The 27,521-nt window shown below is 40.0% G+C and overlaps 1 protein-coding gene across 1 annotated transcript in view; it reads left to right on the top strand.

Moving 5' to 3' along the window:
• Positions 1 to 19,496, top strand: part of LOC121527551 (2-lysophosphatidate phosphatase PLPPR4) — a 42,349-nt gene extending 22,853 nt beyond the window's left edge. Inside the window, exons 2-7 of the mRNA XM_041814560.1 lie at positions 391 to 576; positions 8,776 to 8,905; positions 9,725 to 9,920; positions 15,276 to 15,333; positions 17,063 to 17,236; positions 17,832 to 19,496. Of these exons, the coding sequence (XP_041670494.1) occupies positions 391 to 576; positions 8,776 to 8,905; positions 9,725 to 9,920; positions 15,276 to 15,333; positions 17,063 to 17,236; positions 17,832 to 19,496 (2,409 nt within the window). The remainder of the gene's footprint in view (positions 1 to 390; positions 577 to 8,775; positions 8,906 to 9,724; positions 9,921 to 15,275; positions 15,334 to 17,062; positions 17,237 to 17,831) is intronic.
• Positions 19,497 to 27,521: the final 8,025 nt, after the last annotated feature.

The following is a 27,521-nucleotide window of genomic DNA, read 5'->3' as shown; positions in this document are numbered from 1 at the left end:
TTGTGATTGTTTTTTTATGATTATTAGATCTCATGCTGGCTATAAAAACACGAATTAGATGATTCTCATTTTCTTTTGTTTGTACCTGGAGAATTTCTTCAATAGTTTGACTTCTCAGCATGAGGAATTCATTCCACATGTCTTCTTCCATCACCCTCAACACCCCCCTCTGGTCATTCAAACAATTTTCCATGCTTTGGTCCTCATTATCAAATCAAATTAGCATGGTCACTGAACCATAGGTTTATGGGGGCATTTGCAACACTCACTGCCTGTTTATCTATTTATTTATTCATTGGCAATCTGTGAAAGTTCCTCCTGCTGCAGCTGTTTATGACTTTGAGCCTGAAATCTTTGTCGTTCTGTTTCCTCTGCCTTGTCCATCAACAGCTGCCGATTCTGGTGTCCTCTGTGGTCAGCCTGTATTTCCTGGAGTGGACGGATTTATTTAAGCCTGTGAAGTCAGGCTTCAACTGCCATGACCGCAGCCTGAGTCTGCCCTACATCGACCCAAATCATGAGGTCATTCCCTTGCTGATGCTCCTGAGCTTAGCCTTCGCCGGACCTGCCATAACGGTGAGTATTAGAACAAGGGAGTCTTACAGAATTCTGGTTATGAGTGGCTGAATTACCTTAAGTTCAGTCAGGACCACTTTGTCAAGAAACACGTATGATCTGCGGCTATAAATATTTCTTTTTTAGCACTTATAAATTATCACTCATGCTATTATTCATGTTTGGCGGTGTGGCTGTCCTGGAATCCCCCTGCCCACATTCCTGCTCTTCCTATGCAGACAAGGAAAGCATAAGGCAAGGAGAGAAGCAGGAAAAACCCCAGAGAAGAGCAGGCATCATTAACAACAGACTGACATTGATTAAGTCAGAAGCAGAATGAAAGAGGAGCTGGGGTGAAGGAGTGTGCTTGCAGAGAGAGTGGCAGAGCGTAGCCTAGCAAATGCAGTTTAACTGAACCAGCATGAGAGCAATTAGCCAATAGCATGCTTGGAGAAAATCCGCTGGCCGTCAGCTGATGAGGGCTTGCGTGAGATCAGCTGATCTCAATTATGGCAGTGCTTGACTCTGTGGCCTGCCTGTTCTAATGCTATACCATCAATTTAGTGATTAAGTATTTTAAATGGCAGCTTTAAAGAGCAAGGACACAAAAATGAAGCTCAGTATTCATGCAGGATATGATAGTCATACGTCCAGGGGATCAGCTGATGACCAGCTGATCCCAGTTACTGCCTCCCAGCTCCCAGAGCCAATCACAGCTTTTCTCAACAACACAGCAGTCCATTTAAGTATGACGTACCTCTCACTAGTCCCTGCTTGAATTTATGCAGATACACCATGCTGCTGCTGGCAAAGCTTAACCTCTTCCACCCCAGCCTCCTCCTTTATAGTATAAAGCTTGTTGCCCCCTCACTGAGATTCATGCTACTATGGGTTAAGTGCTTTTGAACACAGCTTGATTCTAATTTCAGCATGCATGACAACAAGTCAGGGCTTTAAGACTGCCAGCATGAGTGCTGCATCCCATGTGGAGTGATGCATGTGTCTCCCACACCGAGAATCAAGAATAAACGGCTTACCCATTTTACCATAGGCCATGCATGTAACTCTGCCAACATAAACAGGAAATGATAATAGAGAGCAGTATTCATCTTAAAAGATATAAATCTCCACATTGGTAGAATATGCCACAGACAAAATAAACAGCCTGGTTTCACTTACAGTTTGTGCTTTTCAAACTGTAAAAGAATTTAGTATTTCTTTTGAGAAACTCTCCTTGTTTGAAGAGAAATCTTTGATTCTGCATTTTTCTTACTCCACTTGAATCAAGTCTTTGGTAGGGAAATGTATTTAGGTAACATGAGTTTACATCACAAAATGCCTATTAAATTCTATTAGTCATCACTGTGTCATCATCATCATAGTCACCTAGGATTCATTTGTCATGCCTCCACTACATGCCTTGTGGGAAATGGACTTGAGCTTGTGTGGCGCTTTTCTAGTCTTCTGACTACACCTCTACACAGCAGGTCACACCAACCCATTCACACCCACTCACTCTACATTCATACACTGATGTCAGAGGTTTCCAAGTCATCAGTATTAGTTAACCCCATTCAGACTCATCCATGCACATGTACACCCCACCAACGCAGCAGTGGAAGGAAATCGGGGTTAAGTATCTTGCCCGAGGACATGACGACATGTGACTCCAGGAGCCAGGGATCAACATTTCAATTGTGGGACAACCGACTCTACTCAGTGAGTCACAGTCGCGTCATGAAATAAGGCATGTGTGGATGAATACTGTTTAATACCACTCTTCTGTTAAAATAATAGTTGGAAATTAAAATGATTTCATTCTAAAAATAACCCTCATATTTATTATTTTGAAAGTGCAATACTGTTATTCTTTTTATCTGTGCTTAGATGAAATTTGGGGGTGAGGCCCCCCTAAATAGGGGTTAAAATTGCTTATGGTCTTAATGAGAAATTGGCACTCGAGAATGGTCATGGTCTTGAGATTAGTCTCAAGACTATATTTTGAATGTCTTGGTCTTGTCTCTGACTCGAGCATTTTTATTCAGTCTTGTCTCAGGCTCAGACTGGCTTGACTCTGAATTTTCCATCAAGACCAGTCGAGACCAGCACTGATCTGACGATGCACTTGTCTTTCAGGACAAAAACCATGACAGCTTCCCACAACTCCACAAATTGACACTGGATGTGTTGTCAGTCCCTGCCTCCTCTGCACCAGTTGAGAGGGTTTTTAGTAGAGGAGGCTTTATAATAAGACCCCACCATGCTAGTTTAGGTCACAAAATGCTGCAGTCTCTGATGTTTCTTAAATGCAACCAAGCTCTTCTTCTCAACCTTGCTCTTCTTCCTTTCCCATGAAATTAAATGTGACTTTAGAGGACATGGTTGGTGGTCTTTAGCAACCACACCTCTCTTTGTTTACTCATGGTGGTGAGTATAGATTTTTTAGTATTTTTTGTACTGAATTGTGTTCAGATTGGACATATGATGCCATTTTCAGTTGAACTGTCCCTGATCAATTAATGTTGTAATATGACATAAAACAGCTGTCATTAGCTCACTGATTGTTCTGCCTCCTTGGAAATCTTTTCGAGTGCCTGATGTGTCAGACACCTGCAAAAACTCGGGCATCAGTCCATCTTATTTCTAGTCAGAAATACCTCTGAACACTTACGTTAGGCCTCATTCACCTGACAAATCTAGATAAACATCTCATTTTCAGATATTCAAAATAATTCCAGACTTGTCTGTGGCTTTGAAATACATGTAAGGATTTTTTTAACAAGAAATCAGTTGAAAAAATTTATTAAGATTTGAGATTTTTGCATGTTGTGCTTTGAAAGAGTTGCAGACATCTTGTTTTTATCTGTCACATTTATTTAAAAGAAAACTAAAATCAAAGAGAGAATGCTCTTTAACTGTTCAACCTTGTCATGTTTTTTTCAAAGTCTTGACTCGGTCTCAACCCCCAACAGTCTTGGTCTTGTCTTGGTGCACTCTGGTCTCTGGCAAGTCTTGGTCTCAGATAGCGTGGTCTTGGGTATAACACTAGAAATTGTTCATTGGTTTAAGTAACTAATAGCTTTATAGTTTTAGATTAGTTTTAGTTGACCAAAACTAATAAGTATTTTCGTCCAGTACATTTATCCAAAACTTTTCCTCACATTTATTGTCTTTGCCTGGATCTGGTGCCAAATCATACTTCTGTGTTCTGTGCACACTAACCCTGGGATCCCTGTTTTCTCTAGCTGAGAGGCAGAAGAGCTGAAAACACTTTTTTTTTTTTTTTTTCTGGCAGAGCTCCAATCAATAACATTTGTGCTGGACTGAAAATGGTGTGGACAATAGACGTCTTTTGAGGAGAACAAGGCAGTAGCTATAGCAGGGTTTAGTTGTACTGTGAGCTGATAGCAATGGCTGCCACTGGTGTAGCGATTAGCTTGTATATAGCAGCAGTTTCATCAGTTATATCAGAACTGGACCACGAAAAATATTTTTTTCTCCTCTGCCACCCTGCTTTGGCAAAGTGTTAATGTGACCCTGATTTTTATCTTCGTTTCAGTTTAAGTCTTTGAATTAAATTACTCACATTTTAGTCATTTCTACCCTTTTTAGTCTTCTTTTAGTCAAAAAAGTCCTCACATTTTAGTTGTTGTAAGCTTGCTTAAATCTGGAACCAAATCATGGTAGTGTGTTCTGTGCGCTCTGCCAAACCTGGGGTCCCTGCTTTCTACAGCTGAGAGGTAGCTGAGATATAGATCCATTGTTTTTTGACAGATTTACTCACAGTGGAGAAATATCTTTGATTTTAAATGTCGTACAGTCTAGTTTTAGTCATCCTGAAAAAACTAGACTTACTTTCAGTCAGCTTTAGTCATCAAAGATCTGTTTTTGGCTAGTCTTAGTCTAGTCTTTCTCATAGAAAAAAATTAACCTGGCACGCCGGATGGATTTGTTTCACACATCCATCTGGAAAACTTCCCATAGACTGTGTTTGAGAAAGGGCAGAGCCTTTGAGAAAAACTCAGAGGGTGGCGACTGTAAACGTCAGTACAAGACTTTTATCGTTTTTGAAAAGAAAACAACTCACTGCTTTCTTTGTTCTTCTATTAATGAAGAAATGTCATCAAGTTCTGATAAAACTGATGCAATAGCAGCATCCACGCTAATCTCTTCTGCCATAATTACACCGGCCTTTTGTTGCTGCTTACTTACATCCTGCCTCCACCGTGTCAGGAAGTACTGCCTCTTACTCCTGATTGGTCCTGTCACTTTCTAACAGGGCCCAATCTGTTCAGATGGAAGCTTTGCAGGACTGATTCACAAGTGAGAAACACAGAAACGGGTGAATTCATCTGCTTTGCAAGGTTAGGAAAAAAAGGTTGTTGATGAACATGTTTAGTTATGGTTTTAGTCAATAAGATCAACACTGCTACATGATTTTGTGACCGTCACGGGTGGGGTTTGCTAATATATACAATGGTTGCTGCCACTGCTGCTTGGACTAGACCACATTACACCACACCAGAGCCACACTGAAAGCTGTTCTTGGCAGAGAGATGCTTTTGCACGTCTCTTGACCAGCTTTGGCATGAATTTTATTCAGCGAGAAGCTGAGCTGAACAGTGAGAGTTCCAAAGTGTCAGTGCCACATAGTCAGATGACCTGAGGGACCTGCTGGAGATGTAAAGGCTCAGTAGGTCAGAGATAAAGTGAGGCTTTAGAAACCAAAGCAGGGATCCTAGTGAAATATGAAATTTATTAGGAGCCATGCATGGTGTATGAAATATGAATATCAGCTGCCCTTTTAAATGGTATCCCACTGAAGGCAGGTGAGAAGGGAATAGCGCTAGGCAAGCTGTGGAGAATTAAAAGCATGAAAAAGCATCTCTAACTTGGCTTGTGACATTAAAGATTTTATTTTGGTGATATTTCTAAAATGAAGCAAACATGAATGTTCAGTGATGTAACAGTCTGATCTGCCAAATCATAACTGACACCAAAGCTTTAAGATTTCCTTTCAAAGAAGAAAAACGGATCCCAAACACTCAGCAACATGGAAGAAAAAGTTGTCAGAGGCAAAGATGAGGGCTTGTGTTTTATCTGTGTTTATCTGAAGAAGGTTGCCACTCATCTAATCCTTAAAGTGAGTCAGACAGTTGTGCTGAGCAGAAAGTTTATCAGTGAGAGCAGGCTTGAAAGATATGTTCAGTTCAGTGACTTCAGCATTAAAGTTGAAATTGACTGATCACTTTGCCCAGGGGAAGCATATAAAGTGAGAATAAAATGGGCCCCAAGGAAGAAGCCCGGGGCACACCACAGGGTAGAGTTTCAGGTTCAGACATGTAAGGACCACCTGACACAAAACAACACCAATATATCAGAAAGATCACTGGAAAACCTCTTTGACACAACACTAAACAGTTGAGTTTCTCTTTCCATTGTACCTGCCTAACAGTCAGTCCTGGTTTGTTTAGCACCAATGCATAACTGTTATCTTCAGGCATGTAATGAAAAGAGCAGGTGTAGACTATAATTTTTGTTACGTTATTTAAAAATCCCCAACATTTATCCACCATGAGCACAGCCCTAAGCAACATTTAGCAAAGTTAAAGTGATGACGGAAAACGCTTTTTAACAAGAAAGAACCTGGAGCAGTATTAGACTGCAGTCTATTGAGAGTGTGTTAAAGAAAGAAATATAGAGACAAGATGAGACAATTAAACAGAACAACAGTAATAAATAAGATAAATGAAGTACTGCAATGCCAGAAGCCAGTCTAAACAATATAAAATATATGTAATGTTAGAAGAAATGACAATGTCTGACAAAAGACTGATCATTCTAGTGCAAACATTAGAAACTATGGTTTATAGCACCGAGGTGATGGTTTGGTACAGCCTGTTTGTATTACCCTAATTGAGCTAACGGTAGTAGTGGGCCTTAAGGGTTAACATGACGGCTGCTTGAGCAGGAGTTTAGTCTGAGTCACACTAGAATCACACATGTGCTGAGGGCAAATCTCATGTTAGGGAAACTTTGAACCAACGGGGTATCAACTGCATTGACTACACTCACTAACCAGGTAAGCCAGTGTACGTTGCTCTAAATCTCTATGTACTTTTCAGCATTGATGGTTCCTTTCCAGATGTGCAAGCTGCCCACGCCTTAGGCACTAATGCAACCCCATACCATCAGAGATGCAGGCTTTGGAAGTGTGCCAGGATAACAAACTGGATGGTTCCTCTCCTATTTAGTTTGCAGGACACTGCATCTGTGGTTTCCAAAAAGAATGTTGAATGTTGATTCATCTGACCACAGAACAGTTTTCCATTTTTTGCTTATGGCTTCTTCTTTGCATGATACAGCTTTAAGTTGCGTATGTGGATGGCATGGCAAACTGTGTTGACAGTGTTCCTGAGCCCATGGATTGCATCATGCCTGTTTTGAATGCAGTGCTGCCAGAGGAATTGAAGATCATGAGCATCCAATATTGAACTTCAGCCTTGCTCACAGGAATTTCTCCAGATTTTCTGTAGCTTTTGATGATATTATATACAGTGGATGGTGGAATTTTCAAAGTTTTAGCAATTTTATGTTAAACATTTTGCAAAATTGTCCCACAACTTTTGTGGACAAGTTGGCAACTTCTGAGAGACTCTGCCTCTCTAAAATGCTCCTTTCATACTCTGTCATGTTACTGGCCAGTTACCAATTAATCTAAGTATTTGCAAAATGCTCCTCCACCTGTTTTTATAATTTTACAACTTCTTTTTCCAGCCTTCTGTTGCCCCATCCCATCTTTTTTGGATTATGTTGCTACCGTCAAATTTAAATTGAGCTTTTTTTTTTTTTTCAAAAATGCTAAAATTTCTCAACATCTGATATGTTGTTTCTGTAAAAAAAATATGAGTTAATGAGAGCTGCAAATCATTGCATTCTGTTTCTTTTTACACCGTGCCCCAACTTTTTTGGAATTGGGCTTGAACTTTTATCTTCAAAAACTCAAAAGACAAAAATTAGGCATAGATTAATGTGCCCCATTAAGGTGAATCTTATGGTTGCACATTAAGGTCCTGATATTTTACACTCTGATTGTAATAAGACTTACAAAGTGACAGTGACAATCAGAGCTTGTACTAAAGATGGGAGAGAAAATTCTACGGTTTACATTTCTGAGAAAACCCTGGTTTAGTGAGGCTTATAAGTACAGTGTGTCAATTTCAGTCTTCTGCAGATCCCCCAAGGCCCTCCTTTAAGTACTGCTAATCCCTCTCTCTGTCCATCACTGTTGCTGACATCTTCTTTCATCTCTTCATCTATTGTTTGCCTCCCTTCTTTGATTCAACGCTGTATTGTTGGATCGGCAGTTTTTCCTTTTTTATTTTCTACTGATATGTGGTTTTAGTCACAGTCTGCAGCCAGGCATCCTCTCTGTGATCCCATATGTCATGTCTGGAGCTGTGAGTGTCAGTGTGCGTGATCACATAAAAATGAGCAGGCCTGCTCTCTTTGCTCAAACCGAAGTACAGAAGGTCACAGAAAGGTCAAGCTATGCACGACAGCCAATATAAAACAGCTTTTTGCTGCAGGTTATGACATTCTGAGACTCCCATGGTGCTGTATACATCATGTCCAACATTTGGCTCATTTTAAACAAATATAGCAGATTAAACCAGACACATAGTTACATACAGTTAAGTAACATCTCTATCACAGCTTTCTGACTGCCTTTATCCCGTTTAACAATTCTAGGGCAATTGAGGGTATGCACACGACATCACAGTAGGACTCACTGCAGTTAGAGCACAGAGAGGACGTTCTGGTATCAGGAATTAGGAGTAAACAGTGAATGTGCAGTACTGTCCCCATCGTAGAGACAGATTTATTGTGCAAAACTTAAGAAATAATCACATATATTGATAAACTGGTAGAGTCGTTGCTCTTCAGTGTGATCTGGTCAGCCATTAATAGGAACCCTGCATGATCAGATAAGTTCATCTTGTTAGATAGATATTTGTATCTCTCATATGTATATTGAACTAACAAACTCTCTAGATCTAGGTTGTCTTACAAATCACTGCTGCCTACTACCCTCCATAAAGGACTCTTAAAAGTGAAGACATGCCTGTTTGCCCCACAATTGAGCATCATTCCCGTGTCATCCTTTTTATCTGTGCAGCCACATGCATTACATGTATTTTTATGTCTTTTTGTTGATAGATAATGATTGGAGAGGCCATCCTTTTCTGCTGTCTGTCTCGGAGGAAGAGCGGTGCTGGAGCTGAAGCTAACATCAACGCTGCTGGCTGCAACTTCAATTCCTTCATACGTAGAGCTGTCCGCTTCGTTGGTACACTGACTTTTTAAATTTTTTATACACACTGACCTGTAACTCAAAATGGCTAGTCACAAAAAGATTTTTTTTCCTATGTCTTACTTAGCACAATCACATGAGGCAAATATTTGCTAAATTGATGAAATGTTAAAACACAATAACAAAGATGTCCTGGCTTTGTTTTAAAGGTCACATATTTGACCCTTCTAAGACACATTTTTATTGGTCTCAGAGGTCCCCAGAACATGCCTGTAAAGTCTGTTGCTAAAAACAAACCACTCCAGTATTGGATTTTTGCATGTCTAAAAAAAACCTGTTTCAGCCCTGCTCAGAACGAGCTGTTTCTGTGTCTGTGACTTTAAATGTCAATGAGCTGTCTGACTCCGCCCCCGACCAGATGCATTCAGTTGGGGGGCGGAGTCCATTAAGCCTGGATGTGGCTGTCCTGGCAGAACTTTCTAGCAGGGAGCAGGGGCCAACTGAACCTGGGTGCAGGGCTAACTCCCCATATGACATCATGAGGGGAAATCTGAGAACTTTTTCTGAAAGGTGGAGAAAGGGGGTGGGGGGGATTTTTCTGATTCTTGGGGGAATTGTGGACAGGCTAGGGGCACATATTTTTGCTAGAAAAGCCTGATAAGGTGTATTTTGCATAATATTTGACCTTTAACACCCATGTCATTTAAGTAAGCCCTCCATGATTTACAGTTCTGATATAGAATCTTTATTTACACAGGCCGTATTTAATAAGCAGCACATCCAGTCAAATATCAGCATGGTTTGCTTGTTCATTGTGTTTCCAAACATAAATAACACAAATCACTCTGTCCGCAGGTGTTCATGCATTTGGTTTGTGTGCCACGGCCCTCATCACAGACATCCTCCAGCTGATGACGGGCTACCCAACACCTTACTTCCTGACTGTATGTAAACCCAACTACACCACTCTCAATGTCAGCTGTGAGCAGAACCCCTACGTTATGGAGGACATCTGCTCAGGAGCCGACCCCACGGCCATCAACCAGGGCAGGTGAGGACATTTGAAGGTTGAATTTTGCAAGCTTAAAACTGGAGAGGGTACATGTAGGGCTGACTAATGAATAAAAACATGGCTGAGTTGTTTCTGTTTGAGAATGTTTTTTAAACTTAATGTATCATAAAACATGATAAGGAGGTTCCTGGTTAAGATCCTTTCAAAAAGGGGCACTTGAGTTTTACCATAACCCTCGATATTTGAGTACAAGATGGTTTAAAACTATGGACAGTCCCTCAGCAGATCAAATATTAACTTTTAAAGTCAAGATTGTAAAGTACATTTCCTTGGAATCACGAAATTCTGAATAAAAAAACTGCTCCACAATGTTAATATGGAATATAAACCAAAAGCAATTATCAAGAAACAAAAAGTGATTGGCAGCATTATTAGTAAATACACAAGTACATCAGTAAAAGCATAGTGCATTTATTTCTTATTCTTGACAGATTTTACAGGGACAAAGACTTTCAAAATGCAGAAATAGATGTGTTTTATAATTTTCTGTTGGTACTTGGTATACAGAGCTTAAAAACAGGATGGTCTCAGTCAAACCTGGTGGTACGGTCATCTTTTCCTGGTTTGAACCTCCATCAGTCAGAGCCTTTCTATGTGGTTTTTACATGTTGTCCCTGTGCCTACATGGGATCTGTCCAGGTACTCTGGCCTCCTCCTGCGGACCAAAGAAGTGCTCATTAGTTTAATTGGGGACTCTAAATTGCCTGTAGGTGCTTGTTTGTCTTTCTATGTCAGCCCTGGGATTTACTAAGAACCAGTCCAGCCCTCCTCTTACTCAGCTCAGATCAGCTGGATGGATGGATGGATGGATGGTGGATGGATGGATGGATGGATGGATGGATGGATGGATGGCATCCATCCATGATTTTACACTACTTTTTTAAATGATCCAGCATTATAATCATTATCATTAACAGTTTAAGAAATCAGAGAGCACAGTGCAAAAAACTTCAGCCTTAACAAGAAGACAGGTTTAAAAATAAAAAACAAGTGAATACAGCAATTTCTAGCATCTTGACAACAAAAAAACATCTAATATTCATCTAATTTCAGGTACATCACATTAATGAGCATTATCTGCATTTTTTCTTTTTTATAAATGAAAGAGTTTAAGTTTTCTAAACTGGAAAAGTGGCCATACTTTATGCCTTAAATGTTATAGACATTAGATCTGATTACCTTTCCTCAATTTCTTTGGAAAAATTTTGCTGATTTTTTTTTGGTATCTGTTTAATTTCATGTTAGCATAAGCTGGAGGAGAAATAATTTGGTTGCAGAGATTTGAAGAAGATAGGTATAAAGGTTTAAAGGTTCAATACAGTACTGTGATAGTTAAGGGGGAAATGGTTACTTGTTCTGTGAGTGCTTCTATACAATGGCTGCAAGTGGAGTGATTAGCTTGGACTTAGCCACAGCTGCACTTTGTCAAAACTGGACATTTCTTTATCAAAACAAGCAGCGAGCAACACTGAAAGCTTTCCATGACAGAAAAGATGCATTTGCTCTACTCCTGGTCTGTTCCGGTATGGGTTTCCAATCATTATGGTCGAGTATATCCAGGGGCTGCTGTCACATTAGCTGTTAGCTTGGATGTCGCTGTAGGAACGCTGCATTTTACTCAGAACTGGACTACAATTCTTGTTAAAACCAAAGCAGAGAGCCACACTGAAAGCTTGTCTTGGCTTTATGTGTGTGTGTGCATGACTTTTAACCTATCAGATGCAATAAAAGAAAAGCTGGAGGGGAGGGGGGATGATGTTGCTCAGTGCTTCGTCTCTGAGCTCTGCTCTGATTGGCCTATCATTAATGTGACCTTCTGAAGATTTACTGCAAAGTCCTGCCCTTCCCAAACATTTTCTACGGGTGTTTTCCCAGAGGACTGTCAAATATATTCATGCAATGAATATGAGTCAATCTCCTCAACCCACAGACATGAGGGACAGCACAATTATCAATTATTTGAACAAGAACTAAACTCATGCTGTATAGACCAGTTGTTCTGACTGTGGCACAGTAAGTAAAGTTACTCATTTCTCAACCAGGGAGTCCAGGGTTTATTCCCCAGCTCCTGCATTCACATGTTGAGGTGTCCTTTGCCAAGAAACCAGTCCTAAACTGCTCCCACTGTGTTTTGAGTAAGTAAGTGTAAGATGGGACTTCTTAATACATATTGTTACTTTAAATAGCAGCCTCCCAATCATTGTGTGAAGTGGTGTGAATGGCTAAGTGTGACCAGGGATGCAAAAAGTACTTTGAGTAGTGAGACAACTAAAATAGTGCTAAACAGGCTGTGGTCACCCTCTCCTGGTTTGAATCTGTGGCACTGGACAGAAAGAGATGTGGGCAAAGGGGATAAGGCTCGGTGTGACCCAAGCATTTGGCAATACACATAGATTTGAATGTGGAGAATGGGGTCTAAATATAACCCACTGCTCCTGGCATAAACACTGTCTTCTGCTCCCTCTATCTGCTTAAGCTTCCGTCTTGTTTCCAAGGCAGCATGGGAACTGTTTCATCATGGTGGTTGTCTAGTGTGGGTATTGATAACCAATTTTAACTGAGATACCACTTGACTAAGAAAAACCACCGTAGTTAGTTTATGCCACCACAGCGGTACGGTGGCATGGGTAAGCTTTCACACACCAAATTACACTTATGTTGAATGTGGAGAAAATGGGGCTGAATGGGTAGATGTGGATGCACTTTGAGTAGTGATATGCATGTCTGTCATGCAAAGAACCTAAAGAATTTAGGGCTCACCTAATTTCTTTGACAAAATAGACAGGAAAATGATAGAGAGACATAATTACTCGTTTTTTGCTTTTCAAAATATGCAGTATTCCAAATTATTATGCAAATTGGATTTTAATGTCATAAACATTCTGTGTGTTGTTTTTCATTGAAACTCATGGATGGTAATGTGTCTCAAGGCTTGTTGGATCTCTGAAATCAATCTCAGACACCTGTGATAATTACTTTGCCAGGTGAGCCCAATTAAAGGAAAGCTACTTAAGAAGGATGTTCCACATTGTTAAGCAGGCCACAAACATATTTTACAAAAAGTTAGGTGTGATCATTGTACTGTGAAGAAATTTGTGGCTGATTCAGAGCACAGACATATTAATGCAGATAAAGGCATAATGAGGAGGTTCCTGCCAGACAAATTATTAATTTATCCAATCAACAGAACACTTGCTTAAATGTCATTACAGAACAGCTAACAGGTATTTGAAGCCTCTGGAGTCCCACCAACCTCAAGGTGTAGGATCCTCCGGAGGCTTGCAGTTGTGCATAAACCTACAATTCAGCAAGCCCTAACCAATGCTCACAAGCAGAAATGGTTGCAGTGGACCCAAAAATACATGAAGACTCATTTTCAAACACTCTTGTTTACTGATGAATGCCTTGCAACCCTGGATGGTCCAAATGGAGGAGTAGTGGATGGTTGGTGGATGGCTACCATGTCCCAACAAAGCTGCGACATCAGCAAGGAGGGGACGGAGTCATGTTTTGGGCCGGATTCATGAGGAGAGAGCTGGTAGGCCCCTTTAGGGTCCCTGAAGGTGTGAAAAATGACCTCGCCAATGTATATAGAGTTTCTGACTGACCACTTTCTTCCATGGTACAAAAAGAAGAACCGTACCTTCCGTAGCAAAATTATCTTCATGCATGACAATGCACCATCTCATGCTGCAAAAAATACCTCTGTGTCATTGGCTGCTATGGGCATAAAAGGAGAGAAACTCATGGGGTCCTCCCCTGACCTCAACCCTATTGAGAACCTTTGGAGCATCCTCAAGATAAAGATCTATGAGGGTGGGAGGCAGTTCACATCAAAACAGCAGCTCTGGGAGGCTATTCTGACATCCTGCAAAGAAATTCAAGCAGAAACTCTCCAAAAACTCACAAGTTCAATGGATGCAAGAATAGTGAAGGTGATATCAAAGAAGGGCTCTTATGTTAACATGGAACTTGGCCTGTTAAGATGTTTTTGATTGAAACAGATTTTGATTTCAGTAAATATGACCTCCTGATGCTGCAAATTAAACAAATGACCATTTTCAGTTCTTTAAATCTATAAAATGCTTTGAAACTCTGTTGTTCATAATAATGTGGAGCAGTGCATTTTGAGTTTTTTTTTTTTTTTAACTGTTATTATTTGGAGGTTTGTTCATTAAAATTTAAATTATGCTCTAACGGTTGATGACTTGAAAATTATACTGACTGTGATTTGCATCGACTGTTGAGGAAATTCAAATGCTTTTTTTCTGATGATGATGATATTCTATATGAGTTGCTTGATTATGCCCAGGTTATTTCTTTATTTTGGCCCACTAAATTAAATTGAGTCCATTCTGAATTATTCTCAAGTAATTCTAAGAGCTAGGATTAGGATTGGAGGGTTGGGGTTATGGTTAGGGTAAATTACCACCTAATTCCCTAAAATTTGCCATAATGTTTTGAGGGTTAAGATTAGGGTTAAATTAGGATAAAAGCACAGGATAGGGGTTAGGTTTAGGGAGTTAGGGTTCAGTACCACTTAATTTCCAGAGAATTGCAACAATATTACAAGGAATTACGTGCTCATTAATCTGGCTAAAGGATAAATTGCACATGAGCAAGGTCAAGGTCAAAAACCACCTCAGCCCTTCTTCTTTATTCACCACTGTACTGTAGAACTGGGTCAGTCCATGAAGAAGCAGCGTTATTAGTATTCATTTGAAAGTGAATTTTTTATGGCTCCACAGATGTTGTAAACGTCAGTTTAAGGAGAAGAGTATCTAACAGACACACACAACGATAACAACAACTCGGCATCACACATTCCCACACATGCAGAGTCAGGAGTAAAGATGAGGGCTGGTTGGAGGAGAGAGCACCAAGAGTTGTCAGAAGTAGGTCACTGGATTGGAGCCAGTGAGAAACTGGGCCACAGGTTCACTTTCATCATGAAGCACATAGTCAAGCTCCTGCAGCTTCACTGCAGTATATGACTGAGGATTAGACATTTACACTGTGGCTAGATGCTTCGTTATAGGGGTGCTTTGCTTATGGCATCAGATTAAAAAACTACAAACTGAAATTCTGCTTCATTGTGTGTGTGTGGGGTGGTTATAAAAGGACAGAATGTAGAAAACTTAAAATAAATGCATCTAATATGGTTCAGTAATTTTAACCTTAACAACCAACAGTGCGCACATGGTGGTTTTTGAAACATCTCATTATGCTTTTGTTTCGCCGACGTTGGTTAAAACCTCTCTCCGCCCTCTGTTGACTCACACATACAGATGTGAACATTGGCTCAGTCTATTTCTGTTCTTTCATCTCTTGCAGAAAATCCTTCCCGTCGCAGCACGCCACCCTCGCATCCTTCGCTGCTGTCTATGTTTCTGTGAGTAATGGTTTGAGCCCACACAAACACTGAACCCTGCTCAACCTCCCATGAGGCACTAATCAGTGGAAGTTAACAAATCACAAAATCTAATGGTGGAATTATCCCAGATTTGGACCTCTGCTTGGTCTTTTCTCCTCCTTACTTGACTCTTCTCGCAACTTAAATGGTAGCTTTTCGGAAACAGAGGAAAATAGGAAGTAGATGGCTAATAATCAAGTCAAGTTTCACCACTACAAAAGAAGAGTCTATTTTATGAGCACACTCATCATCTGGTGGTAAAACTCTGTTTTGCATCAATTCTATCTTCTCTAACTACACCATAGAAGTGGTCTATGCCATTAAAATCCCTCCTTACTTGTGCGATGGCGTGTCCTCATAGCTCACCTATATATCAGTGTATCTTAACACTGTTAAAAGATCAGACTAACGTAGCTACGCAGAGAACTTAACTATATAGATAAAGCTATGTAGATAATGTAGCTTAAGATAAGCTCACAATGCAGCTACATAAGCTAAAGAGATACCATAGCCAAGTTATGTTTAGCTATATTTAGATAACTTAGCTCCATTGATAATGGAGCTAAGTTATCTCTAGCTACATTTACCAAAGCTAACGTAGCAATAGAAAATGGAGCTACATATCTAATGTTGCTAATATAGCTAAAACTAAGCTCACAAAGCAGCTATGTAAGCCATGTATATGTTAGCTACATATCTCGTTAGCTAAAGCAAGCCACTGTTCATGTAGCAAACTTCTTAAATGGGAAAACTGGATTTTTCTTAATCTGTAGTGTTTGGTCAAAAATCAACAGAGCCAAAAAAACAGGACTCAGAAGACTATCAGGCAGGTTCTGATGCAAAGAGAGTTTATTTTAGTATTCCAGTGAATACAACCAATAAACCTGAGCTGCCGTCGACAAAGCAACTCCCGTCTTCACCACAAACACACATCTTTTATAGTCTTCAGGTCTTTGGACCAAGCCCCTTTGGCCACGCCTGGGCTCCTCCTTTGTTCATACTTGTCAGCTCTGTTCTAAAGATCATGATGTCCCATTGTCCACTAAAGACCCCATTTTACTGTTGTGGCGGTTATAAAAATTGTTCCATGCCTATTTTTATAAGAAATATTCATATGCATGTTCGGCTTTAGAAATGCACTTATTACTTAATTACTATGTGGCTCCATGCATGTTTACTATAAACATACAGTTAAGACATCATATGTGTTGGAACGATATTCATGTCCACTATGGAAATATGTATACAGTTATTTAAAACCAACAAAGCAATCATTTTAAATGCCCAAACAGTATTCATCAAATATTACTCTGTGTGCTAAAACATTGATTCAACAAGTGTTACACTCCCTTTGGCTTTGGGCCAAAGCTGCACTTGTTGCTGAGCTAAGACAAGAGCCAAAGAGGGGGCTCTTTTTACAGGCCTTTTTTCCTCAGAGCCTAAACTTTTAAGGGTTTTATGTAGTTAATAGTGATATTACTATATCCTTAGCTGTTATATTAATTACTACCTTTCATTAGTACTTATTTTCCTTTTTATGTAGGAATGTATTAATATTTATCCTCATCAAGAACAAATAGCTATGAAACGATTGAGAAGGAGCCACCTCAGATAAATTTAAGTGTACACTCTGTATCTACCTGTATGACAAATAAGGGAATTAAACAGTGGAATAAAAATGATCAGTAAATGTTTCATGTGTCCTCAGATGTACTTCAACAGCACTCTGACTGACTCATCCAAGCTGCTCAAGCCCCTGCTGGTCTTCTCCTTCATTATCTGTGCCATCATTTGTGGTTTGACCCGGATTATCCAGTACAAGAACCACGCCATTGACGTCTACCTGGGCTTTCTTCTTGGAGGTGCTATTGCTGTCTATCTGGTAAGGGCAAATTAACTGCTTTTAAAACAAGGGTTTTGACCCTAAAGCAGGCCTGAATTGTATTTGGAGCAGTAGTCGTCCTCATCCCAAGGTTAAGCAGGGAAAAGTAAGTATCAAATAATGTCTGATGCAAAAGCTTTAAGTCGCCGTACAGTGTCTCTTTTGAGGGTATTGTTCTACGTACTACCAGTTCTAAGTATTGAATGAATAAGCTTTCAAATTTATCAATATAAATTGAGAAAATGTCAACCTGGGTTCAGTGGGCAGGTGATCAAGAGCTGGGAAAGCATGGCCCAGAGCTTAGCATGATGCTAATGTTTGTACATGTGTGGGTTTTCACTTCCTCCCACAGTCTAAAGACATGCTTGTTAAGTTAATTGGTGACACTCAATTGCCTGTAGGTGTGAGCGAGTGTGAGCATGAGTGTGCCCAGTTGTCTGGGGTGTACTCCACCTCTTGCCCCATGCAAGTTGTGATTGGTTCTGACCCCAAACTGGATAAGCAGTGTTTTTCTGAATTTTTTTTAACGAAAATTGTCATCTGAAGAAAAATAAGCATCATGAAAAATGCATGTGTGTGTTTTCTCTGTTGCCAGGGTTTGTATGCGGTTGGAAATTTCCAGCCCAGTGAGGAAGCCAGCACTACCCTGCCTCCACCCCTGCACCGCCCCCCGTGCTCCTTGCCCCACATTAGTCAGGAGGCCGTGCTCCATCACCTGCAAATGAAAGCAAGCCTGGCCGGGGAGGCCGGCATACCTGGCAACCACCCTGAGGGTCTTTTGCATCGAGGCCTTCAGCAGCAAAGGCCTGAGGACAGTCTGAAGCGCTCCAGCGCAGATGTCGATGTGATCTCCCCCCGAAGCCCTCAGAGCAAAGACGCCTTCATGACCTTTAGCCACACCCTTCCTCGGGTCCATACCCCTCAAGCCATGGCAGCATATGAGGAGGCAGCCAGGCGCCATGCTGCTACCCTTCACCACGCCTCCATGGACTCCAGTCGTTCGAAGCAACTTCTATCTCAGTGGAAAAGTAAGAACAACCACAAATGCACCTTGCAGGTCCCAGACTCCTTCTCCTCCTCTGTAGACTCATCTTCTGGCCATTCCTCCCAGCATCCACACCACCATGGTAGCATGGAGCTCCGCTCAAGCTCAGAGCCATCAGCAATGGGCATAAATGGGGGATTTGATGCGCATGCATACATGTCCAAACTGGCCACAGGAGCTTGCAACACCCTGCCAAGTAACTGCAGTGGAATCACCGGTGGGGCAAGAATATCCATGCAATCTAGACCTGGGTCTTCACAGCTGGTCCACATACCAGAGGAGGCTCATGAGAATTACAGCACTACATCCCCAAAATCCAGTGAAGGGGGGGGGGCTGAAATGTCAACATTAAACAGCACAGTTCAGGCTAACTGGCAAAGGGCAGCAGAGAAGACGACAGCCTGCAGGACTAATGATAACGGGCAGAACACTCAGCCGCGAATTATGCAAGTCATAGCTATGTCCAAGCAACAGGGTCTACTACAGACCCATTCCAAGAGCTTAGATGAGAGCAGCATTGGATGTAGCACTACTGGGAGTTGCCAAGGCTCAGCTCGCTTCAGGGCACTAACTGATCATGATCCTACCAGCACCACAGGGCCCAGTTCACTTGGAAGCACCACAGGAAGTATTTCAGGAAGCACCGGAGCAATCGTCAGAATAGAGGCGCACCCTGAAACCAACCGGCCAGTCATCCAAGCTCCATCCACAGATGGAAGCGGATCATGGAGATGGCGGTCCCTGGATCATGGCACAGGAGCCGGCGGAGGGACGAGCGGCACAGGAGGAGGTAGTAGTTTGAGGCAGTCCTTTGAGATGAATGATCTAAACCGAGACTCAGAAAGCTCAGACTCATTACGGGAAGGGTCCATTGACAGGAAGCGTGCCAATCACATTGTTACAACCACTGCCACCGTCAGCACCCCACCTATAGTCACTGTTCACACCCAGAGCACGGGCCAGTCGGAGCAGAGGCTCCATCCCCAGGGTCTGTCTACCATTAGGGTCACTCCGGGGGATGGAGGATGTTCTGGATCTGGTGCCGGAGGTGGCGAATCCGCCTCGGAAACCCACTCAGTAGCCTCCAGTCGAGAGTCAACACTGCGAAGAAAAGGCAACAGTGTCATCCTGATTCCAGAGAGAGCCAACAGCCCTGATAACGCCCGAAACATTTTCTACAAGGGAACGTCAATAACTCCTGTTTTTAAGGAATAGTTTACTAAATTACTTCTGAGAAGATGTAGCTTATAATACATGCCAGGTGGATTTTAGAGACCCCTGCATCTAAACAACTGTAAGTACTTAACACCATTGTATAAACCATCATGATTTCAGTAAAGGTTTTAATAGGCATGAGATTTTTTTAACATATTTACACATAATCACAACCTTTTAAGTGTTGTATAAATAATCACTGTGTCCTTTTGTGGCCACTCCCAAGGAAACTTTGTGTAATGTCCATTCTGTGCCAGTGCTGTGGGGGGGGGGGGCAGGAGAGCCTTTTTGAACAGATCTGCTGGTTTTGAATATAAATCGTCATTTAAAAAGAAAAAAAAGTAGCACAGTAATTTTTAAACTGTAGCAAACTACAACAAAATAATTGTACCATAACTGTGAAACCAGTGTAAACTTCCCTGCACTGTATATATTGTGTTTGTTTGAAAAGGGTGCTACGCCAGAAAATACTATTTACTATACATACTACTGTATTATTTACATAGATAAAGAATGGCTTATTTTACAGAGTGAACAACAATGACATAAATATGTCATAGATATAGAGATATGTTTTGTATTTCGTCTCTTTTATGTACATATACCACATATTCAACAAAATACTGTTTGAACCATAAGTGTGCTTAGCATTCCTTCTGTAGCGACGAAGTCAAAAATGCTGTGACTTGCACTGAAATATGTGTTTACTGTACCTAGTATACTGTAAACCCTGACCTTACTTCATATTGTGTACTCACATTTGGACATTTGAGGTTTAATCCCATTTCTACAGCACAAAAAAGAAAAAAAAATGGCATACTTTGTGTCTTCTTATCACAAGATAATTTGTACATATACAAATCTCATTGCAAAACCTGACCTCATGAAATTTGCTGGTTTAACCCACATAAAGAGCTGTTTGTAGCGTTCAGATGCACATTTTTAAAATAGAGTTGCAGCTGTCAAATCAAAGGCTTACATGAGGAGCATCATAAAAAGAGTTAAGGCACTATATGTGTGAATGGGGTTCTGAAATTAACCCTTTCTGTCCTAACTGGCAGTAGATGATGATGTAAAGTGTTAATGGATGTGAAGATCTTCCTGTCAATCTGCCACAGCAAAGCAAAAACCTTCTTCCCCAAAATGAAATTACAACGGTTTAAACCAGGGGTGTCCAAACTATGGCCCGTGGCCAACTTTTGATCGGCCCGCAACAAATTCTAACAATAAAATTAAATACGGCCCACATTTGAACATGACTAAATTGAGACAACACTGCATAGTAAACATATTGGCAACCAAAATGATAACAACTTGTTTTTCAACTTCCTGATGGGTTACGGCAGCAGATCTAAGAATATTCCAGGGGTGGAGCCAGTGGTAGCTGGATTGAAATAAGATGATCTCACACAAGCACTCATCAGCTGATGGCCAGCTGATTTGCTCTAAGCAGGCTGCTGTTGCCTAGCCACACTCTGCTGTTCCTGCAACCCTCCTACACCCCAGCTCCTCCTTCATTATGCTTCTGACTTAATCATTGAAATTCAGTTCTCATTGATGCCTGATATGCTCTGGGAATTTTGCAGCTTCTCCCCCTGCCTTAGGCCCTCCTTATCTTCAAAGGAAGATGCTTTCCATTGAGGCTCGTAGGAGGGCAGGGGGATCCCAGAACAGCCATACCACCAAACATAAGTTACAGCAGTAAATGCCAATTAATAAATGCTAACAAAGAAAAAATTATAGCCATAAATGATGTGTTTCTTGATAAAGTGGTCCTGACTGAACTAGCCATTTAGGCATACTCAGTCAGCATATCTTATCCTACATTATATTGCTTTTACAAACGTCCACATACCTTAACTTGTGGATATTAAAGTAGCCCCAACACCCTTATATATTTCTGTATGTGACCCTCAGTGGAAAAATGTTTGGACAACCTTGGTTTAAACCAATAGACATTCCATTCAGTTAGTTTAGTCATGGTGAGGGACATTAAGGTTGTAATTCAGAAACAGCAAATTGCAGTTTGAATAACTTTGAAAAATAAATAGTTAGGTGTGATTGATTTCACTATGGTTAGCAATGAGATAACAGAGCTCCCAAGTTCTTGGCCTTAAAATTGTCCAATAATGTTGAAAATATTTTAAGATGACATGCCACATCTTCTTTTCATTTATTTTGGTGTTGTCTCGTCATGATATGCAGTGTTGTTGGAACTCTTTTCTTTCACAAATTTTTGATTGATGCTTCCAGTTTTTCACATTTTTACAGTCTAAACCAGTGGTTCTGAACTGGCAGATCACAACCCAAAAGTGGGTTGTGGAACTTTTTTTAGTAGGCTGTGCCTAAAACAAGATGTGGCAAAATGTCTCTGATGTACAGAAGCCTTAAGTGGACATACATCCATACATGTTATTGGACTCTGTTATGCTTTAATAAGTCATTTTTGGTTGTTTTCTCGAGATCTTCTTAATCACATTATCTTGGGATAACAAAACTGGTTTCCAATGTTAATTTCTCAAAATCAAAAGAAAAAAGAAAATATTTATTACAGTGGACTGTAAAATAAAATGTATGCATGCCATTGTTGGAGTAGTTACACACTGCAATCCATTACATATTACTTGTTACTTGTAAGAGTAAAGGCCTTTGCACACTGAGTCCAAATTTTTCACGTTAAAAAATTAAATCAATCTCATGTTGTTCTAATCATGTCTGCACACTGATGCTGAAATTTTCTTCTGTCATATTTTTTTCACAACAGGTTTGTTTTTTATGTGTAATCTCACATCAATCCAAGTCATTTACACGGGTGACTGGATTCAAAACAGTGCCTGCTGCTTCCACTTCGGGATGCTCAACATTGCCCGAGCCCTCCTCTCTCTCCCTCTCTCTCTCACACCGAAACTTCACTTTAAACACCGTTGTTTGCTCATTTGTTATGTGGATATCAACCATGGAATTTGGACCAGAAATGTTCACATTGAAGGCAAATAGAAATGCAGCGGACTCCGTGTGCAAGGTCTAAATGTGTGACATTTTTCTGATTTTCCAGATCCAAAAATAATAATAATAATCCAAAAATAATCGACCTAGAGTGTAAAGACCTTAACACTTCTAATTACATTGTTTTTGCATTACTCCTTGACACCTGAGATCTTCGGCAACTTAATTTCTAATCAGAAATACAATGTTAAACCTAACATATTTCTACATAAGTGTGATGTAATGTAATGGTGCTATTTCATGCAGGAAAAGGTTAGTCAGCAGTTGAGTACGTCTGTTGTGTTAAGTCATGTTATTAAAGTCAACTAACAAGAAGGAGATACAGAAGATCTCTGCTCCCTGCTCTTTAATACAAAAGGCTGACCGCAAAGCTGTGGAAATCACACCAAAACGGCACCACAGAGAAAAATATTGAACAATGGCTGCTTGGTATATGTAAAAAAAAAAAAAAAAAAAAAAAAAACAGTGTTTTTTTTTTTGCAGCCAGCCAGCCTCAAGTGGACAGTTGTGGTATTGCAATTTTTCGGCAGCTCATTGCAGTGCATTGGCTTCATTTTTCAGGCCTGGAGACTGCCGCTTGGGCAAAACATGCTACAGATGTGATTTTTTAAGCCGTCCTTGAGGAAAGCATAACCGAGACTTTACACCCAACACTAATGCACCTATGCCCTCCCATGGCTTCTGTTATGATAAGCGTTTAAATCTGGTTGGTTTCATCCTGCTCATTTTGACATTTTTGTGTTTGATCGAAAACATTGAAACTGAAACATTTAGATATTTGGAAATCACTGCTTCTCATCTCTCTTGAGACTCAACCAGTTGAGAACCACCGGTCTAAACTAAGCTGTACATATCCAACACCTATGTACATTTGGATGCGCACTATGAGACTGATGCTGATCTTTTTCTCTGACTCTAAATAGCTGAAAACATATCTTTTTCATAAGGAACTAAAAGCAGATCTTCAGTATTTCTAAGTGAGATGTAAAGCACTGTGGTCATCTTAGTAATTATCAAATTTGATTTAAAGTTGATGCATGTAGCATTTTTTCAAAAATAATATACAATATTGCTGTTATATTTTAATACCTCAGCATAAAACCTTTCGGTATGTTTGGCTTTTTGAAATATAAGAAGTATGTTACAGCCAGGTGATTTTTACTGGGATTAGCTCTCCCTTCATCATCTGCCATATGCACTAAAGAAAACAAAACTTTCTTCCAAATATGTGCTGTAGTTTCCTTTTGTGCCATTAAATAACCAGCAGATTTTCTACAAACCTAACCAGTGTATTAAATATTCTGTAGAGGCAGCCAGTTCAGCTGGTCACTTGTGATTAGTGTGTGGTTATATAACATCTCTGAATGCTTTTTTTTTTTTTTTTTTTTTTTTTTAAACTAAATTGACACAGACTTACAGGGTATAAACTGCTTGGAAAAAGTGTAAAGATGACTGTTGAAGATTTCTAAAACCTGTTGTTTACAGTGGTTTATACAATATTATCAGTATCTCAGTGGTTAAACAAGCACCCACTTTCTAGAAATTATATTTGATACAAACATGTCCAAAGTGACAGCAGCTGTCCTGTGAAAAATATTTTGACAGTGCAACTATATGAGACAATTTGCCAAAGCTCTTTTTTCTTTAATTTTAAAATAATATGAATCATCGTGTGACTTTTAGTGTTTGTATAGCAAGCTTGCAATATATTGTACATGATTTATTCTTTACCCAAGTAACATATGCATGGTCACTTTTATAGAAGTGCAGATCACAAAATTTATCTCATGTATGTACTTTTATTTTTACTCTACACAACTATTTAATGGTATGTTCTTCAATTCAGTGTGTCATAGAGAGAGTTAGACAATCTTTTTTATCTAAATATTAATGCCTATTTATGTCATAACTGCAGGCTGGTTTTCCTTTGACTTTAAGATTCTTCCATTTATTTTGGATTACAGCGATTATTAGGACTCAAGCTGAATCAAACTCATATAAATTTAATGTTAACCCAGTAAACTTGATATTTTTAAAATGATATTTTATGAGTTGAACTGTTAAGTTTTGAATGCTGCAGTACTTCAAGTTTTTTTTAATCAACACCTGCAAATAATTTCTTATAGTCATTTTCATAACAGTTACTGAGTTTACTTTTGACATATCTGAGCACATTAGCTGGTTAAGTTTCCCCAATTCCAAAAAAGTTGGGGCACTGTGCAAAATGTGAATAAAAACAATGCACTGATTTGCAAATCTCATAAACCCATATTTGATTCACAATAGAACATAAACAACATGTCAGATTTTGAAACTGAGACATTTTGGCATTAAAAATATTAGCTCAATTTGAATTGGTTGGCAGAAATACATCTCAGCATTACACCACTGTGTAAGATCACTTCTAATGACAGTCTGTAAATGTCTGGGAAGCGAGGAGACCAGTTGCTGGGATTTTGAGAGAGTAATGTTGTCCCATTCTTGTCTGATGTAGGATCTTCTTTGCTGGACTTTTTGTTTTATGATGTGCCAAATGTTTTATATTGGTGAAAGATTCAGCATTCGGACTCTTCTTTTGTGAAGCCATGCTGTTGTGACTGATGCAGTGTGTGGTTTAGCATTGTCTTGCTGAAATGTGCAAGGCTTTCTCTGAGAGATACGTTGTTTTGATGGCCGCATATGCTGCTCTAGAACCTCTGTACTTTTCAGCATTGATAGTTCCTTTCCAGATGTGTAAGCTGCCCACACCAAATACACTAATGCAACCCCATAACATCAGAGATTCAGACTTTTGATCTGTGCTCTGTTAACAAGCTGGATGGTCCCTCTCTTCTTTAGTCCATAGGACAGTGTCTGTGGTTTCCAAAGACAATTTCAAATGTTGATTCATCTTACCACAGAAGTTTGTCATTTTGCATTGGTCCATTTTAAATGTTTTTTTTAATTTATTTTTTTAAATGATGCAAAAAAAATACAGGATGAGTGAAAAATGCAACAGTCAAAAGGTTACATGTGGAAACGCAATGACAGAAGGACGAGGGAAAAAACAGTGATGGGCAGAAACAAATAGTGTATTGTAGCGGATTTAGGTTCAGATTAATGAATGACAAGTCTATGATTGTGTACAAGTGTTTGTGTGTGTAGCCATGAGCTTTGGCCCAGTAAAGATGGCAGCATTTTTGGATCATTTTCATATTTACTTTTTAATTCTTTGCTAATAAGAAGCTGGATGGTCCCTCTCCTCTGTAGTCCACAGGCATCCATGGTTTCCTAAAAGAATGTCAACGTCTGATTCATCTGACCACAGCAGGGTTTTCCATTTTGCCTTAGTCCAATTTAAATGAGCTTTGGCCCAGAGAGGACAGATGCATCTCTGGACTGTGTTCACATATGGCTTGATACAGCTTTAACTTGCATTTGCTGATGGCACAACGGACTGTGTTGACAGACATTGATGTCTGGAAGTGTTCCTGAGCCCATGCAGTGGTTTCCAGTACAGTATCATGCTTGTTTCAATGCAGTTCCATCAGAGGGCCCATAAGCATCCAATATTGACCCTTGGCCTTGTCCCTTGCACAGAGGTTTCTCCAGATTATCTGAATCTGTGATGTTATGCAGTGTAGGTGGTGGGATATTGTAAGTCTTCTGAAATTGTTCCACTGCTTTAAGATGCAGATTTTTGCAGATTGGTGTACATCTGCCCATCTTTCTTTTGTGAGACTCTGCCTCTCTAAAATTCTCCTTTTACACCCAGGCATGTTTCTGACCAGTTGCCAATTAACCTAATTAGTTGCAAAAGGCTCCTCCAGCTGGTGTTCTATAGTACTTTCCAAGCTTTTGTCGCCCTGTCCCTACTTTTATGAGATGTGTTGCTGCTATCAGATTCATAATTTTTGTGAAATGTCTCAGTTTCGGCATCTGATATGTTGTTTATTTTCTATTCTGAATTAAATATGCGTTTAGGAGTTCTGTATATCATTGCATTCTGTTTCATTTACATTTTACACAGCGCCCCAACTTTTTTTAAATTGTGGTTGTATTAAGTAGACTATGACTTAAAGATTTGACTTGAGACATGCTTGCCATCGGGACCAATAGTGTTCTCTATGCATTGCGGTGGGCACAGTTAATCAACTTACAATCTGAAGCTCTAATGTATTCACAGTACATCCATAAGGATCCACACAAAGATAAGAGTGTTTTTTTAAACATTTATTTATGATTGTTTTCACTCTAGTGGATCTGCAGAGATATGTAGCTTCTCACTGGTCAAACAGCATTCCATAATAAAAGCAGAGACCAGCTTTTGGCTCAGTTTTGGAGAGGGACCTGGATGCAGCCAAGGACCTCAAATTCAAAGTCGGACGAGTGCCTCCATATCTCGTCTTCTAATACCGAGAGTCACTTGAATTGAACGCCTTTTTCATTGTTTTCTTTGTGTGTCACTGTCATATTAATAGAGTTTTCAGACTAACAAGCACAGAAATTACATTACATTAATTTTAATGAATTGATTTATGATGCACAGATATGCGATGGGAGATTGGCTGGTTGGCTGGTTGGCCAGTTGACGTCGCCGCCATGTTGCCAGAGGCAGGTCTGCTACGTAATGCAATACAAGTAGACAAGGAATGTGCAAGTTTTTGGATTAAAAAGCTCAAACAATCAGATTCAATTGATTTTAATGAATCAGTTCAGTTCCGGTATTAGAAGACGAGATATGGCGGCGGTCGTCCGACTTCCGGTAAGAAGTTGAGGTCCTCGGCTACATCCAGGTACTCTTGCAGTTGTTAGTGAGCTCTGTGAAGTACATGAGGCTCCCTTTAATGGTTATGATCCAATATCTAAGAGCAGGGTTTGGATCCTGGGGCTTCTCAAGTAAAGTAATAAACTGGTTAAAACCAGCGTGTGTTCATACAAAAAAATGACTGTTTTTCAAATTAACATCCAATGCCAAAATATGGTTTAAAAATAATAACACTGATAACAATAAAGGGGTTAATGGACGTGTGCCCTGTT

This window comes from Cheilinus undulatus, linkage group 19, assembly GCF_018320785.1.
Source record: "Cheilinus undulatus linkage group 19, ASM1832078v1, whole genome shotgun sequence".
In the NCBI taxonomy this organism is placed as follows: domain Eukaryota; kingdom Metazoa; phylum Chordata; class Actinopteri; order Labriformes; family Labridae; genus Cheilinus; species Cheilinus undulatus.
This window is presented reverse-complemented; position numbering and strand designations above follow the sequence as displayed.